Here is a 14,304-nt window from a genome sequence, read left to right on the forward strand (position 1 = left end):
ACAGTAATCCTGGACTTAGGACCAAGGTCCCAGCCATGCTGGTGAGTTAGTCTCTGCGGCTGGGGGTCATGCAGCAAGGTGAGGAAAGCAGGCTTTGGAGCCAGGGAGCCTTGGGTTCAATCTTGGCCCCTCTGATCCCTTCCTGGGGCCCATGGGCCAGTTGCTGACCTCTCTGGCAACCCTTACTTGGACTGGAGGCTAGTCTCTTCTACCTGGCAGAAGATGGTGAGGAGGGAAGGAGACTCGGCCTGCGCCCCGCTCAGCCCTGAGCCTGGCACACAGTAAGGGCAAAGGACATTGGCAGCGGCTATTATGTCATAGCCAGGGGTTACCATGTGACCTTAGGAAGGGATGCCTCTGCCCTCTCCTCCCAGTGTATGCCGGTCACCTCTCCCTGATGGGCTGGAAGTGGCTCCTGAGTGGGAGCCCCACTTTAAGCAGACCTGGCTTAAAGAACTTTGTGTCATGGCACAATCTGCTACCAGCCTAATGCTTTCTCCACCATCCACGGGGGCCTGCCCAATTCACAGAATCCGAAGTCAGGGCGTTTCGTTCATGTTGTAAGTGCAACCGACACCACGTTATCAAGCTCGTGCTATTTTCAGTGGTATTACTGCTCCCATTTCACAGATGGGCAAACCAAATCCAGAGACAAGGGACTTCTCAGCAAAACTCGGAATTTAGTCTGAGCTGGTCTCCATGCAAAGGAAACCCTCATTTTAGAAAATAAGGCATGGCAGCATTGTCATTGCTAATTGGGATTTTTAGAAAATCTTAAAAAGGGGCAAAACACTGGGACCAAGCAGTTTAAATGACCAAGTTTATTATCAAATCACACGTGCAAAGATGTACTAATGATATTCATCTCTGCATTATTTATAATAGCAAGAGATTGGCCCTCAAATTACAGAATATCCACCCCCTGGGGCGCCTGGGTGGCACAGCGGTTAAGCGTCTGCCTTCGGCTCAGGGCGTGGTCCCAGCGTTATGGGATCGAGCCCCACGCCCCACGTCAGGCTCCTCTGCTATGAGCCTGCTTCTTCCTCTCCCACTCCCCCTGCTTGTGTTCCCTCTCTCGCCGGCTGTCTCTATCTCTGTCAAATAAACAAATAAAATCTTTAAAAAAAAAAAAAAAAAGAATATCCACACCCTGGAATTGCTTTGGATGCATTAGGAATGACTTGTGGCGGGATATGATGAGCTGGGAACGTGTGCGTGTCTATCAAGTTACAAAAAAGCAGGTTACCCTATGGTTTGCAGAGTGCTGTTCCATATTCATTTGCATATTTACATATGGAAAAGAGCAGTTATCTGGATAGTAAGTAATTTTTCTCTTTTTGCTTAAATTTGCTGATTTCTCTGCAATGAACATTACAACTTATGTAATTCACATCATTTAAAATTTTAAGTTATAGGCTTTATGGATTTTAATTTTAAAAAATCACTAAAACACCTTCCACTCCCCCACCTCCCACCAGAAAGTGGGATGTTCAGCCCCCTGTGGGGTGGGGTTGGGGGGTCAGTCTCACCCTCTCCCACAGACTCTCCCGATTCGGAATGCTGGCGTTCATCAGCCTGCGGGTCCGGGTCCCACTCCAGCGGTTGAAGGTGCTGCTGGGCCAGCCTGAAGTCCTCCAGGAGCTCGGGGCTGGTGGCACTGGGAAAGGCCCCCTCTTTTCCGCCACTCGGCTCGGCATCCTTTTCCTCTTCAGGCCAGGCCCAGCGCCGCCGCTGGGGTCCCCTCCCCGGGCCCAGCTCGGCCCAGCGCACCTCCGTCCTGGAGCTGGCCATCGGGCCTAGCCTGTGCTTCACCTGGGCCACTCCATCTTCAGGAGACGGAGCTGCCACCGTGGGCATGTGAGTCACCGCCAGCTTCTCTCAGGACCGGCCATCCTGCCCGCCACCTGTGGGGGACACAATCAAGGGACGGCATCACTCCTCCAGTCCCCTCCCAGCTTCCGAGCAGGTTACCAACAGGAACGCTGGAATTAGCCCCAGGGCCGCTCCTGGCTCCCACCGCTTCAAGCTGTGTGACCTGGGGCGAGTCACAGCACCTTCGATCTCTTTAGCAAAACCAGGAGAGTAATTCCTCTCTCCTTCAAGACTTGTGTAAATTACTTGAGATACAGCGTTAGGAGGCGGAGTCCGGCCCCGGCAAGAGTCCCGTGTGTGTGTGAACGACGGTCACTATGTCCCAGGCTCCAGGCGTGGGTGTCAGGACACAGAGAGCCCAGGAGGGAGCAAACAGGCAGCAACTACCAATCAAGGGGGGGCACAACAGGGAAGCACGGGGGGACTGAGGGGGGACAAGGCAGGCCTAGGGAGCAGGCAAGGCTTAGTCCAGGAGCCACTTCCTCTGGGAACCTTCCCTGACCCCCCTCGGTAAGAATGCAGACTTGGGGGGGAGTGAAAAGAACATTCCAGTACTCCAAATAATTGAAAACAGGAACTCAAACCAATACACGAACACACGCGTTCAGAGCAGCACTATTCGCAACAGCCCAAAGGGGGGAACGGCCCAAATGTGGATCGACGGGTGAGTGGATAAACACTGTGGGGGTACACGTCCAACGTCACAGTGCTCAGCCATAGAAAGGAGAGAAGGGCTGGCACTCGCCACCACAAGGATGAATCTGAACATTAGGCGAGGCACAGAAGGTCACATATAGTAGGATTCCATTCCTACGAAATACCCAGAATAGGGAAATCCATTGAGATGGAAAGCAGACTGGCACTTCCAGGGGCTGGGGGAGGGTGGAATGGGGAGAGACTGCTCCATGGCTATGAGGTTTCCTTTCAGGGCGATGCAAATATTTCGGAACTGGATACAGGTGGTGGTTGTACAACACTATACATATACTAAATAAATGTTCCTTTTTGAAATTGTTAATTTTATGGTATGTGAATTTCACCTAAATTTAAAAAAAAAAGAGAGAGAGAGAAAGAGCATGTCCAGGCGGGGGCACTCCAGGCACCATGGAGGCAAGAAGGGGCGACAGGGCAGTCGTGTCCCTGACGGCTGTGGGGTTGGGGCAGGGCCTGGGGGCTCTGATAGCAGAGCGTGGGCAAGGAGAGGTGGTGGGGACCAGAGGCAGAAGGGCCTCTCAGGTCCGTTCGGTGCATCCCATGCTCAGGACAGCACACCAGAGCTGCTGCTTAGAAGTTTCTGACTGCTTCGGGAGAAGGAGCCAGAAGAGGGAGTCTGGCTACGGAGGGACCTTCTTCCTTCTATCGTCCCCTCCTTTCCTTCCTTTCCTTCTCTCTCTCTCATCTCCCGTTGTCTTTCTTTCCCAGTCCCGTGCTTCGGCCAACAGTCCCCAAGCCCCCAGAGGACAGAGCTGCATCATGGTCCCCCCCCACCCCCCTACACCCCTAGTAGCTCCGGGTTAGCTCATACAAAAGCCTGACTCTGCAGGTGGGAAAACTGAGGCCCAGACAGTTAGCAGGCCCGCGCCCAAACGCACCCATCGGGCAAGACAAGGCTGGGGTGACAGGTCACCTCAGAGCCTAAGCCCTGAGCTCTTCCCCCCATGCTGTGGACAGACGGTGTCTATAATCCTAGGCCTCCCTGGAGGACAGACAGGTCTGCGTCCCTGCAGCCTCGTGAGCACTTGCAGTTTGGTCAGAGCCTTGATTTATACGGTTGAGAAAAGTCAGCAGGCAACTATTTCTGGATAGAAAGTTCCCCGGGGAACAGCGCATCACAAGAAAGGCTGCAGCCTTCTCAAGGGCTGGAGTAGGGACAGGGAGGGAACCACACTGCACGGTCTCTGGCTGCAGCCCCTGTGCCCGCAGCAGGCCTCGGGGAGCCTCATCCCCTCTCCCATGCCCCATCTTCCTCTCCCGCCCCAGAACTGCCTCCAGATCACCCTGTGGGCCTCCCCGCCCCCACCACAGACGCTGTGCCCGCTCTGTGCCCGCCTGCGCGTTCTCCATCTGCCCTCACCCCACACGGGGAAGCGGGTCACAGGAAAAGTATTTTTCAGAAGAGAAAACGGAAGCCTGGCATGGAACAGTGACTTGGCCATAAGCACCCAGCTGCTTAGTGACAGAGCAACACCTGAAACTATTCATTTGGGCCAGTAATCTCCAATTTTCTGTCACAACACTCATCAGAAACATGTATTTGCTGGCATGCTCTCTCTCTCCAGATAGCTCGATACCTTTACGTATATGCACCCTCATGCTGATGTATTAGAAAAAATACATGTATTCGGAAAAATATATCCCCCCAAAGTTTTTTAAAAGATGCAACATTAAATGAATCTTTTAAGGGGAAGCTCTAATCCTTGCTTCCCATACCCTCTGACGGCCTGCACCCCTCTCGGGAATCCCTGCCAGGGGCCTTTATAGCTTGAGGGTTCTTGAGATTCCTAGGTCAACCCGGAGAGAGCCAGACTCAGTGGCCCTGGGATAGGGCCCAGGAACCTGCATTTAGTGAAGGCCCCAGGTGAGGCCCACCCTTTGGGGCGGCGAGGCCTTCTGGGCCCTGCTGCTTGGGGAGGTGTGGGACGTGCTAACAAGGGCCACTGCTTTTCTCTTCCTGAAATCCCCACTGGGGAAGGGGCTGGGGCGGCATGTGGTTTTTTGACTTTTTAAAGAGCTTTTTTCCGAGCCCTGCCGCAAAGCCAGCTGCCCAATCACAAGGGCCCCTGGGTGCGCAAAGAGGAACATCCTGTCTCCTGGGATGACTCAGTCCTCGCCGAAACCCAGGGTGAGGCAGAGGCAGCTGCGGTCGCGAGCTGGAGCTGTGCGCATGCTCCCCAGGCCCCGACACCTGTGAGCCTCTCCTGAGCAAGGCCGCTGGCTTCCGGGCAAGCCACGGCCCTCGGTGCCACGGAGCCCGGCCCCAGCCAGCCAGCCCATGGGGCAGTCAGCACACACACTCGGGTGCCAATCACATGGCCACCTCAGGCTGGGATGAGGACACGGCCTCACCGGGCGGCCGAGAAACAGAAGTCGCCGGGTGGGTGGAGACCAGGTTCCAGGCCTGGCGCCCTTGCTTCTTCGTCCACGGCTGTGCTGAAAGTCCCCGCACTGCAAGGTGGGGAAAGCACGCCCTGCTCTGGCTTCTGCAAGGAGTTACTGCCCTTTGAGCGTGGGCTGGGGGGCGGGGGGGAGCCGAATGAACTTTGAGGTTCCCAGTTGACCATGGCTCCTGAGGGCGACAGCTTCACACCTCCCTCCTCCATCCTGAGGGCCCACCACAGAGTCACAAAGATGTTTACTGAACACCCAGTGGGTGCAAATTAACTTTAAAAAAAACCCATGACCTTCTGCTGTGTGCCAAGCACTCTTGAAGACATGAGAAATCCTGAAATGGGCCAAAGCGTCCCGAAATTTCAACTCGTGGTGGTGGGTAACAGTACCGAGGGTTATATGAAGGAAGCATTTAGCTGGGCAAAGAATGGGGAAGGGTATTCCGGGCAGAGGGAACAGCATAGGCAAAGGCACAGAGGTCTGAAAGGATGAATGGAACTTCACAGATAGCTATAGGCAGGGGTTCTGGAATGGCAGTCAAAGGCTGGGTTGCTCCAGTCAGCCTTCATGACAGCCGCAGGGTGAAGGCCCTAGCCATATGAACTGGGGGCTGAACCCAAAAAAGCCCTGTGAGCACTAAATCCCCTCAGGCGCTGGGCTGTCAGGGTCAGGGTCCCAGCCTGCCTTGGAGAAACCAGACTCACCGGGAAGCACCAACCACTCCCTCCTCTTGTATGGCTCCTCTCCTCTCCCCTCTTCCCCCCCCCCACTGGCCCTGCCCCCAGCTCTCTCAAGGGACTACGAGCCCCTTTTGATCTCTTTCTCTGGTTCCCAAGTGGGTCTGCCCCCACCACACCACACACAGGGCTTCTCTCCCCCCCTCAGCTACTCTAAAAAGGAGGACCCTTGTCTTTGTAGTTCAGTCTCTCAGGTTGTCCCATGCCAACTGCAGCCATGCAACCTAGCTTTGCCTCCCCAAGCCTTCTGATGCCCCTCCCAATCCAGCCGGGGCTGTGCAGGGGGCCCCCCCCTCCCTGCTCCCACCTCATCCCTGACATCTCCTAGAGAGGTGGCTGGCTGGCTCTCACAAGACCTTGGGGACAGGAAGTGCGGTTGGGGGATTCAAACCTGGGGACCATGACACTGAAACCAAGAGGAAGGGGAAGAGAGACTCCCCGTAGCAAGTGACTGGGCCCCTCCAAAAAGGCTGAGCTCAGGGCCTCAAACTCGGCTGCCCTCCCGGAGCAGCTGGCTGGGCACAGACCTCCTGTTCTCAAGGGGTTCCCGCCAAAAACTAGTCCCTGGAGGAAGCCCCAGGCGCTCCCCTCTCCGGATGTACCCCTCCCGCCCCCAGCTGTCTCCCAACATCAGAGGCCGAGGAGAAAGAGGAAAGGTGCCCAGGCTTCTGCGGACTCTAGCCCCACTGGCCTGAAGAGCTGACTGTCTGCTCCCCTTGGGGTCCTTACATGCGGCAGAGGGGGCCTGCTCTCTAGTGGGGGACCCCCCTGCTGCCTCCTGGCCTGCCCCTCATCCGAGCATCATCTTTGAGACCCCTTAGCAGCCCGAGGACCAGCTCTCCATGTGCTGATGAGGACGCCACAGGCAGAGAGGGACCAGCGCGTGTCCAGGTCCACAGAGATCAGAATCAGAGCTTGGACTGGTATCCAGCGCCCGCAAGCTTGACGAAATCCCCCGAAAATCCACCCATGCCCCGGGGGCCAGACTCCCTAAGCTGCGAGAGTAGTAACAGCTGCCACAGCTGTAACTTCCTGGCTGGGCTGGTCCAGCTGCCCTGACCGTCCCAGAGAGTCTGTGACTGGCCAGTCCAGAGGGAAGGCGGCCTCCCCAGCCTGCCTCACGCCCTTACCTCTCTCGGGCTCCACCACCATCCTGCGGGCCCAGGCTCAGGGGACCTGCCTGTGAGGTCTTTGTTCCAAACCTGGGGAGCCCCCTGCCTCCATGGCGCCCTGGCCCGCCTCCAGGCCACTCTGCCAGCCTGAGCCCGGCTCACAGACAAGCATCGCTCCCCACCTCTCCCCGCCCCTGCTGCGGCTGAGGCCGCCTAGCCTGGGCAGGAAGCGCCCGGCCTGATTTCCTACAAGTGTTTGTCAGAAGGAGGGGGTTTGTCTGCCTGCGGAGTGGGAGTCAGCAGGAGGAGCTTAACCCCTTGTAGGCCCTCTGCGGGTCTGGCTGCCCAGGGAAGGACTCGCAGGGGCTCCCAAAGTCGGGGATCGGGATCATCTGGGCCGAAGGGCGGATTGAGGAGACTGAAGTCCAGAGAAGGTCAGAGGCGTGGCCAAAGTCACACAGCATGCTTAGCCTGGAAGGAGGCCTCCAGCAGCTTCCACCTTCTAGGAGCTTTTTCTGCAGCCTCTACCCTCTAGGGCACAGCCTGGGCTGAGGCTCCCTCCCTGACCAGGCCTTGGTGCCCATGGTACAACGGGAGCTCAGACCGGATGCTTCCGGCTCTGACTTTCTGTCCTGTCTGCCATCGTGCAACCCAACATCTTAGGGAGGCTGCAGCAATCCCTGCCACCCCACCCACTGTCCTCACCCCAAGCTGGGCCTGTAGCTACGTGGGATTTTGTAGGCAGCACTGGCAGTGGGGGATTGACTGGTGAGCTGAATTTCTCCTGCTGTCCCCAGGACTTATCAGAGGGCAAGCTACCTCTTTCGAAGCTTCCCTCATCCCATTCACTCATTCGATAGGCACTTGCTGAGCTAACCCGCTGGGAGCTTGCTAGGTGTTGGGAACAAGGCAAGGTACAAGATAGGCCAAGTCCTTGCTCCACTCTCAACAGAAACACAGGGCAATAAACCAAACGTGGACAGAGGTATGGACAAGACCCAGAAGGGTGGGATGGAGTGGTGATCCACATGCCAGGCTGCTTTTTCTGATGCCTGAGGTTCACCTAGACCAACAGAATCAGTCTCTGGGCCTTAGCAACTGTAAAGAGTCCCAGGTGATTGGGATATGTGGCCCAGGTCGAGAATCTGTGGGTCAGAGAGTAGTGGGTTGGAGAGGAGGGTTTGGGGTTGGCTAGGAAGGTCTCTGTGAGAAGGTAACATTCGAACAAGGGACCAAAGGAAGAGAGGGGCAGGAGCGAGCCACAGGAAGAGCCGGCAGCAGAGTCTTCTGGAAGGGCAAGTGCAAAGGGCAAGTTGGGAACCAGCTGGGCTTTCCATGAGAACAGCAAGGCTGTGTACCCAGAGCAGAGCGAACCAAGGGGGAGAGGCAGGCGCAGGGGTGGAGGGGCAGGCTCAGGGTCTGGCCCCCCCCATCCCCACCATATATGTGACCCCTCACATTGACCCTACAGAGGATCCAGGGGTTCTAAATCAGGAAACAAAAAGAAAACAGAAAAACTCTGGCCTCCGTACTGTCCAAAAAGCCCTCCAGGCAATTCTGACAAGCAGCCAGGTTTGGAAACGAGCCGTGTAGGAGAGGAAAATGGATCCTGAGTCAGTGTAGACCTGGGTTCCAGTCCCAGCCCCACCTCTTACTAGCTCTGTGACCTTGGAGGCTTCCCGGCTCTAAGCCTGTTTGATCATCTGTAAAACAGGGATAAGAAGGGGAGCCATCCCCCAGGGCTGCTGCCACGATTCCATGAGGTCACGCCTGCAACGCGCAGAGCTGCAGGCCTGGAACATGAGTGAGTGAATGGACAGCTTTTCTCAAGGTCAACTTGTGAGTATCTGGCAAAGCCAGGGGCTAGAACCAGGTGCCCTCATCCCAGCAGTCAACTCACCTCTCCTTCCCCACTGCCTGCCTCTACCCACATCTGGGCAGCCAGGCTCTACTGGCAGCCCCCAGCCCAACATGGAGCAGAGCCAAACCCTAATGAGGCCCCTCCCTGCCAGCTCTGGTAACCATGTGGGCCATTGTGCGAGGGGCTGGCTCCCCTGACGGGCCTGTCACTCACTCACCCTCCCTCCCTGGTCATTAACCCAGGCAGCACCGCCATCAACCCATCAGCGCCAGGTGGCTGCCGCTGCCAGGCACGCCCCACGGCCCCTGGATAACCCCAAACCCATCTTAGGGGCAGCTGCCTAACACCAGGGAAGACAGCCTCCCAAGCATCTCCTTGCCCCCTGCCCTCCAGGCCTTACCAACCCTCCTCCCTGCCTTTGCTTGTGCCGTACCCCCTCCTGGCACACCAACGCCACCCACAGGCAAAATCCTCCTCAACCAAAGCAAGGAGCCCCAAAGGGACCTCACGACATCGCCACCCTCAAACCCACCCCTCCCTAGTTTGGCCCATCTCTTGCCCAGGTGCACAAGCCAGAACCTACCGTCATTCTGGACCTTTCCCTCTCCCTTACACCCCATAAACAATCCATCATCGACTCCTTAATCTCACCAGAACCCGCCCCACCTCTGTATCCACGCACGGCCCCTGCAACGGCCTCTCCCGGGAAGCTCTGGGGTCCCTCCAATCCATTCGTCCCACTGCACCCCAGGGCTGGTTCCAAAACAGAAGCGTGCAAACATGGTCCCTCTGGGCTTGCAACCCTCCGATCCTGCCCACTGCTCTGAGGAAGACGGTGAAGAAGGTGCTGCTCCAGCCTCTCCCCTACTCTCCACCCTCCTCAAGGCGCTCCCTGCTGTTCCCAGGACAAATGCACGGAGCTCCCCCCCGCATCACCCAACCCCACTTCTCCCTGGGAACTTCCAGGGGACCTGAAGACCTCAGCCCCACGGGCCCTCCTCGGGGATCGACTGGGAATTAGACCTCAGGTCTGTCTTTCTGGCAGTTGGGAGCTCTGAAGTGTTCACCGTTCTACCCCCAGTGCCCAGCACAGCGCCTGCCACACAGCGGACGCCCAGCAAACACATGCTAGATCATCCACGGACTCTAGCCAGTCGCCCAAGCCTGGCTGTGGCCCTCGCAACCCAGGCAGGCTGGTGTGACGTCCCCATTTTACGGTGGGTAAACAGAGGCCCCGAGAGACTTGCCTGCAGTCACAAAGCGGGTGCGTGCCAGTGGAGGTCGAAGCATACAAAGATCTGCCTCTTGATGACAATGCTCGGTGCTCACGCCACGGAGGCCATCAGAGAGAATTAATACCTGCGCGTGATAAAATTGGGAGTGCAGCTTATTACCGGCTAATTGCAAGTCACTAAGCAATGTTCTAACTCGATAATGAAGCTCTGGTTCCATACAGAGCCTTGCAGGGGCTTTCCTAAACTGCTTTCTGGTCCTTGCACTAGATGCTTTAAGAACAGCCTTGGGAAGTAGGCAGGACAGGAGTGCGATCGCATTTACGGGTAAGGAAACTGAGGCCGGGAAATGGGGAAGGGATTAGTTCCTGGTCACCCAACAAAATGAAAACAAACAACAACAAAATCCTCTGGCCCCCAGGCTTGAGTCCTTTAACCAGAAGCACGCCCACATCCTGCTGCATCCGCACAACCCTGCCGTCCTGCCGTCCTGACCGTCCTGACTGCAGGGGCCCAGCGAGCCTTCAGCCACTCCTTTTCTCTAGCCCCTGGGTCCTGACGCTCCAGTGCCATGAAGGCCATCCTCACCCACTCTCCCCCTGCCCGCCACTCAGCCATCCCCTCCAGCCTTCCTGCACATGCCCTCTTGAGCCCCACCTAAGCGCCCAGCATGGTAACAAGAATGGAACGTAGGTCTGCCTTTCTTCAAGCCTTCTGGTGCAGCCCAGGACATGGGCCGGGACCGGGATGGGCACTGCTTTTTGGCATCACGTGCCCTGAACACAACGACCTGAGGCCCAGGGGGACAAGGGGGCCACGAGGCTACCCAGCCATGGCGGGTAGGGGGGAAGCAGGGGCTGGCAACTTCAGGATTCATGGGAGTCCCTTCCTTGAAAGAAATGAAAACCCTCCCTAAGGTCATCCACTCCTTCTGGCCCACGTTGCTGATTTTACCCTGTAGTTAAAATCCACAGGGAATCTGGGGGGCAGGGGAGGATTGCAGGAGCCGGCCAAGAAGCACCAGGGAAGTGCAGACCCAAGTTATAGCCTGAGTGAGAATGAACATGTGCCTTCAGTACTCTTAGCTCTGGAGCCTTGGGGCTTAATGAGATTATCTCTGAGGCTATCAGAAATGACCTTCTAGTGCTCAGTCTCCTGCGTTCTTGGATTCCACTTGCCAACACAGGTGGAAATGCCAGGGTGATGGGAGGCTACGCGGTACAGGGGTCTATGGAACAGGTGTTTCGTGGGCAGAGACCTCCAGGTTCTCTTTGGGAAAGCTGTGTGGCCTTGAGCAAGCTGCTTAACCTCTCTGAACCCCAGATTCTTTTTCCGTAAAATGAGGGATAGTACCCACTTCACAGAATCACTGGGATGATAAATGAGACCACGCACCTAAAGTCCTGGCCCACAGCCCAGCTGACACAGAGCTCATGAATACACGACTTTGGCCAGATCCATGAAATGCCCATATGGCCTGCTCCCTGCAGGCCTGAGTTTAATTTTCCTGGCTCTGAGCTTCCCTAATATTAGCCACAGCCCTCGCTTTGGGTCTTGCACAGAAAAAGGGATGGCTAACTCTCCCAAGTGGAGAATTTCCCTGTGACCCTCTTCCCTGTGCTCCCCAAACGATTCCAGGGTTCACCAGTCCATATCGACACCATGTCTGCAGCCTGAACAGTGAAGGAGGAGAGGAGGCAGGCCTTCCTCAGCCAACCAAAACATGGGTTACGAGGAGGATGTGGCCATATGGTGGAAAACACACACACGCACACACTCTTGCACACATAGACACCCACAATTCACGCTCCAAGGAAAGAATCCAACCAAAAAAATGCATGTATGCCAGGACTGCATTGCTCACATGCAAGTAAAACTTTACTGTGCACCTATTATGTAAGGCCTTTCCACGGATTTGGATGTCATTATTTAATCCTCGTGCCAATCCAAGGAGGCAGGAATTAGTATGCCCCTCTCACAGGAGAGGAAGCTCACTTTGAACCAAGCTGTCTGAATCTAGACAGTACGGTCTTAATCATTTACGACTGAACCTTGCGGTACGTGAAAAGATTGAAAGCAATCTCAGCGTCCAGTAACGGGGTCGTGGAAATCAACTACGATAGCTCCACTCAAAGGGATTTTACGCAGCTCTGACTAGTCCCAAAGTGGCAGAAGACGCGGTGATGTGGAAAAGGGTGACATGCTGAGGGAACAAGCCAGTTATAAAATAATCTCTATCCAGTTTGAATCCCTTAAAGAAAAAAAAAAAAAAACAGTAAAATAGGGAGGAAGGGAAGGAACGAGGGAGGAAGCGAGAAGGGAGACCGAGAGATGCTCCTGGATGGTCACAGTATAGCAAGTAGTCAATTATAGGCAAGTTCACTTTTTCCCTACGTGTATTTTCTAAAAATAACAGCTGCTTTACAAAAAAAGAGTAAAATGAATATTTACTATTCTTTTTTTTTAAGATCCTGATTTTTTAAAAAGACTTTTTATTTATTTATGTGAGGAGGGGGGAGAGCACGTGAACAGGGGGAGGGGCGGAGGGAATGTCAAGCAGAATCTCAAGCAGACTCTTAGCTGAGCTCAGAGCCCGACGTGGGGCTCGATCTCATGACCCTGAGATCATGACCTGAGCTGAAATTGTGAGTCGGCAGCTTAACCGACTGAGCCACCCAGGCGCCCCGAGTATTTACTATTCTTAAGAAAACAACAACACGCAAAATAAGCAAAAGCCCCCACTGCACACCTGTGTGGTGTTTTGTTCTGACAAGACCCTGGGCATGCCCCGCCTCAGTTTCCCTGCCTGTGCAAGTCAGGAGAGTGCTTAGGCCCTTTGAGGCCCTTTGGAGCGCTGACACTCTGTGACATTCTGTAATTCCCTTCCCACACTTGATCTCTTCCTCTTTTTACACTCTGATACTATGTGCTCTTTTTTGCACACAGAGCCATTATGCAACATGTGGGAACGTATGAAAAATCACAAAAGGGAAAGGAAGAGATCTTAGCCCTAGCCGCTCTTCAAATTTGGGGTACGGCATGTATTGTCTGATTGGATCCTCACCATCAGGCATTTAACAGACGAGGAAAAGCCCAGAGAGGTTATACAACTTGCCCAGAGTCACACAGCACATTACAGGTAGAGTTGGGTATGCACCCACAAGTAAAGCGTCATCCTCCAGATGAATCCTTGACCTAGGGGGGCTGAGTGCAGCCTCCTGGCCCCTGAGGCCCTTCCTGGTCCTTGGTCCTTGGCTGTGGACTCAAGATTCCGAGAAGACTGCCAGCTAGGCATCCCACTCTGGCCCCGATCACCAGCCTCTCCCCCAGAATAGGGAATGCTGGCAAGGGTCTAGGGGCTGGTGGAGGACCAGGCCTGGGAGCAAGGGGTCACCCTTGACAACCGAACTGGAGTTTGCCTGTCCAACTAGAGTTGGGATTGTATGCTGCAATGAAGGAGGGACCCAGGAATTTAAAATGTAAGGGGCTGAGGCAGAAAGGCCTGGGTCCAGATCTGGTAGCTCTTCTAAACCCTCTGATCTCCTCACTTCCAGAGGGTAACACTTTTCTCAGGGCAGTGCCTGTAAAGTAAGGTGACAATGTGCTCCCACGGGTGTGCGCGCATGCATAGCACACAGGAGGGGCTCCGAAAACACAGGAGGGGCGCTGTTAGCCTCCTCCTGGCTCCCAGGTCAGCCTGTGCCTCTTCCCAGTCGCTCCACCCCTGGCTCAGCCTCCCATGCCCTGAGCACCCGCTGCTGGATAAATCTTCCCAGAGCATCATTCTGATCAAGCCTTTCCCTGCTTAAAGAACTTGGATGGCTGTTGTCACTTTCAGGTTACAGGCCAGACACTTTGGCCTGGAATTCAGGCTCACACTGACATGCCCCCAAGTTGGACGACTGCTGCACTGCATGGCTCACGTGACAGAGTAGGAGCCCCCTCTCACAAAGGTTTCCTTTTCCAAATCCCACACTTCTGGGGAGCTGCAGTGGGGTGTGGGCCTTCTGGCCTGGCACCCCTGGGGCTCTGGCACTGCCAGAAACTCTCCATCTCCTGGCTGCCATGCAGAGCAATGCTGGCCTTCCAGCCCACAACACCCTTCACATGCAGCTCTTAGAAAAGAAAAGGAAAGGAAAGAAAACGCCCGATTTGCAGCCCGATTTGCTGATTTCCATAGTGTAAATACCCGTATTATGGCCAATTTCAAGCTACCAATGTGATATCACTAGCACAGCACTGGAAAGAGAGGCACACGATTGATCAGCTCTCACAAGATGACGCACCCCAAAGTAAGGACCAACTAACCCCCATGCAAAGCTGTGTGACCTCAGGTGAGTGACTTAAATTCTCTGAACCTCAGGCTTCTCCTGTGTTCAATG

At 55.3% G+C, this 14,304-nt stretch overlaps 1 protein-coding gene across 11 annotated transcripts in view; it reads right to left on the minus strand.

Moving 5' to 3' along the window:
• Positions 1-14,304, minus strand: part of AKNA (AT-hook transcription factor) — a 52,530-nt gene that overhangs the window by 36,061 nt on the left and 2,165 nt on the right. For 6 of the 11 annotated variants that reach the window (XR_004626546.1, XR_002142006.2, XM_034664366.1 and 3 more), the window contains exons 2-3: positions 9,938-10,049; positions 1,530-1,904 (exon numbers count right to left, since the gene is read on the minus strand). Coding sequence is in view for 8 of the 11 variants with exons in the window: in XM_034664366.1 (XP_034520257.1) it covers positions 1,530-1,857 (328 nt within the window). In the remaining 3 variants the exon portion in view is untranslated. Of the gene's footprint in view, positions 1-1,529; positions 1,905-6,847; positions 7,023-9,937; positions 10,050-14,304 lie in introns of those variants that run through there. The other 5 variants (XM_034664367.1, XM_019795882.2, XM_019795883.2 and 2 more) reach the window with 2 other exon arrangements.

The sequence above is a fragment of the Ailuropoda melanoleuca genome, chromosome 7 (assembly GCF_002007445.2).
Source record: "Ailuropoda melanoleuca isolate Jingjing chromosome 7, ASM200744v2, whole genome shotgun sequence".
NCBI lineage: Eukaryota > Metazoa > Chordata > Mammalia > Carnivora > Ursidae > Ailuropoda > Ailuropoda melanoleuca.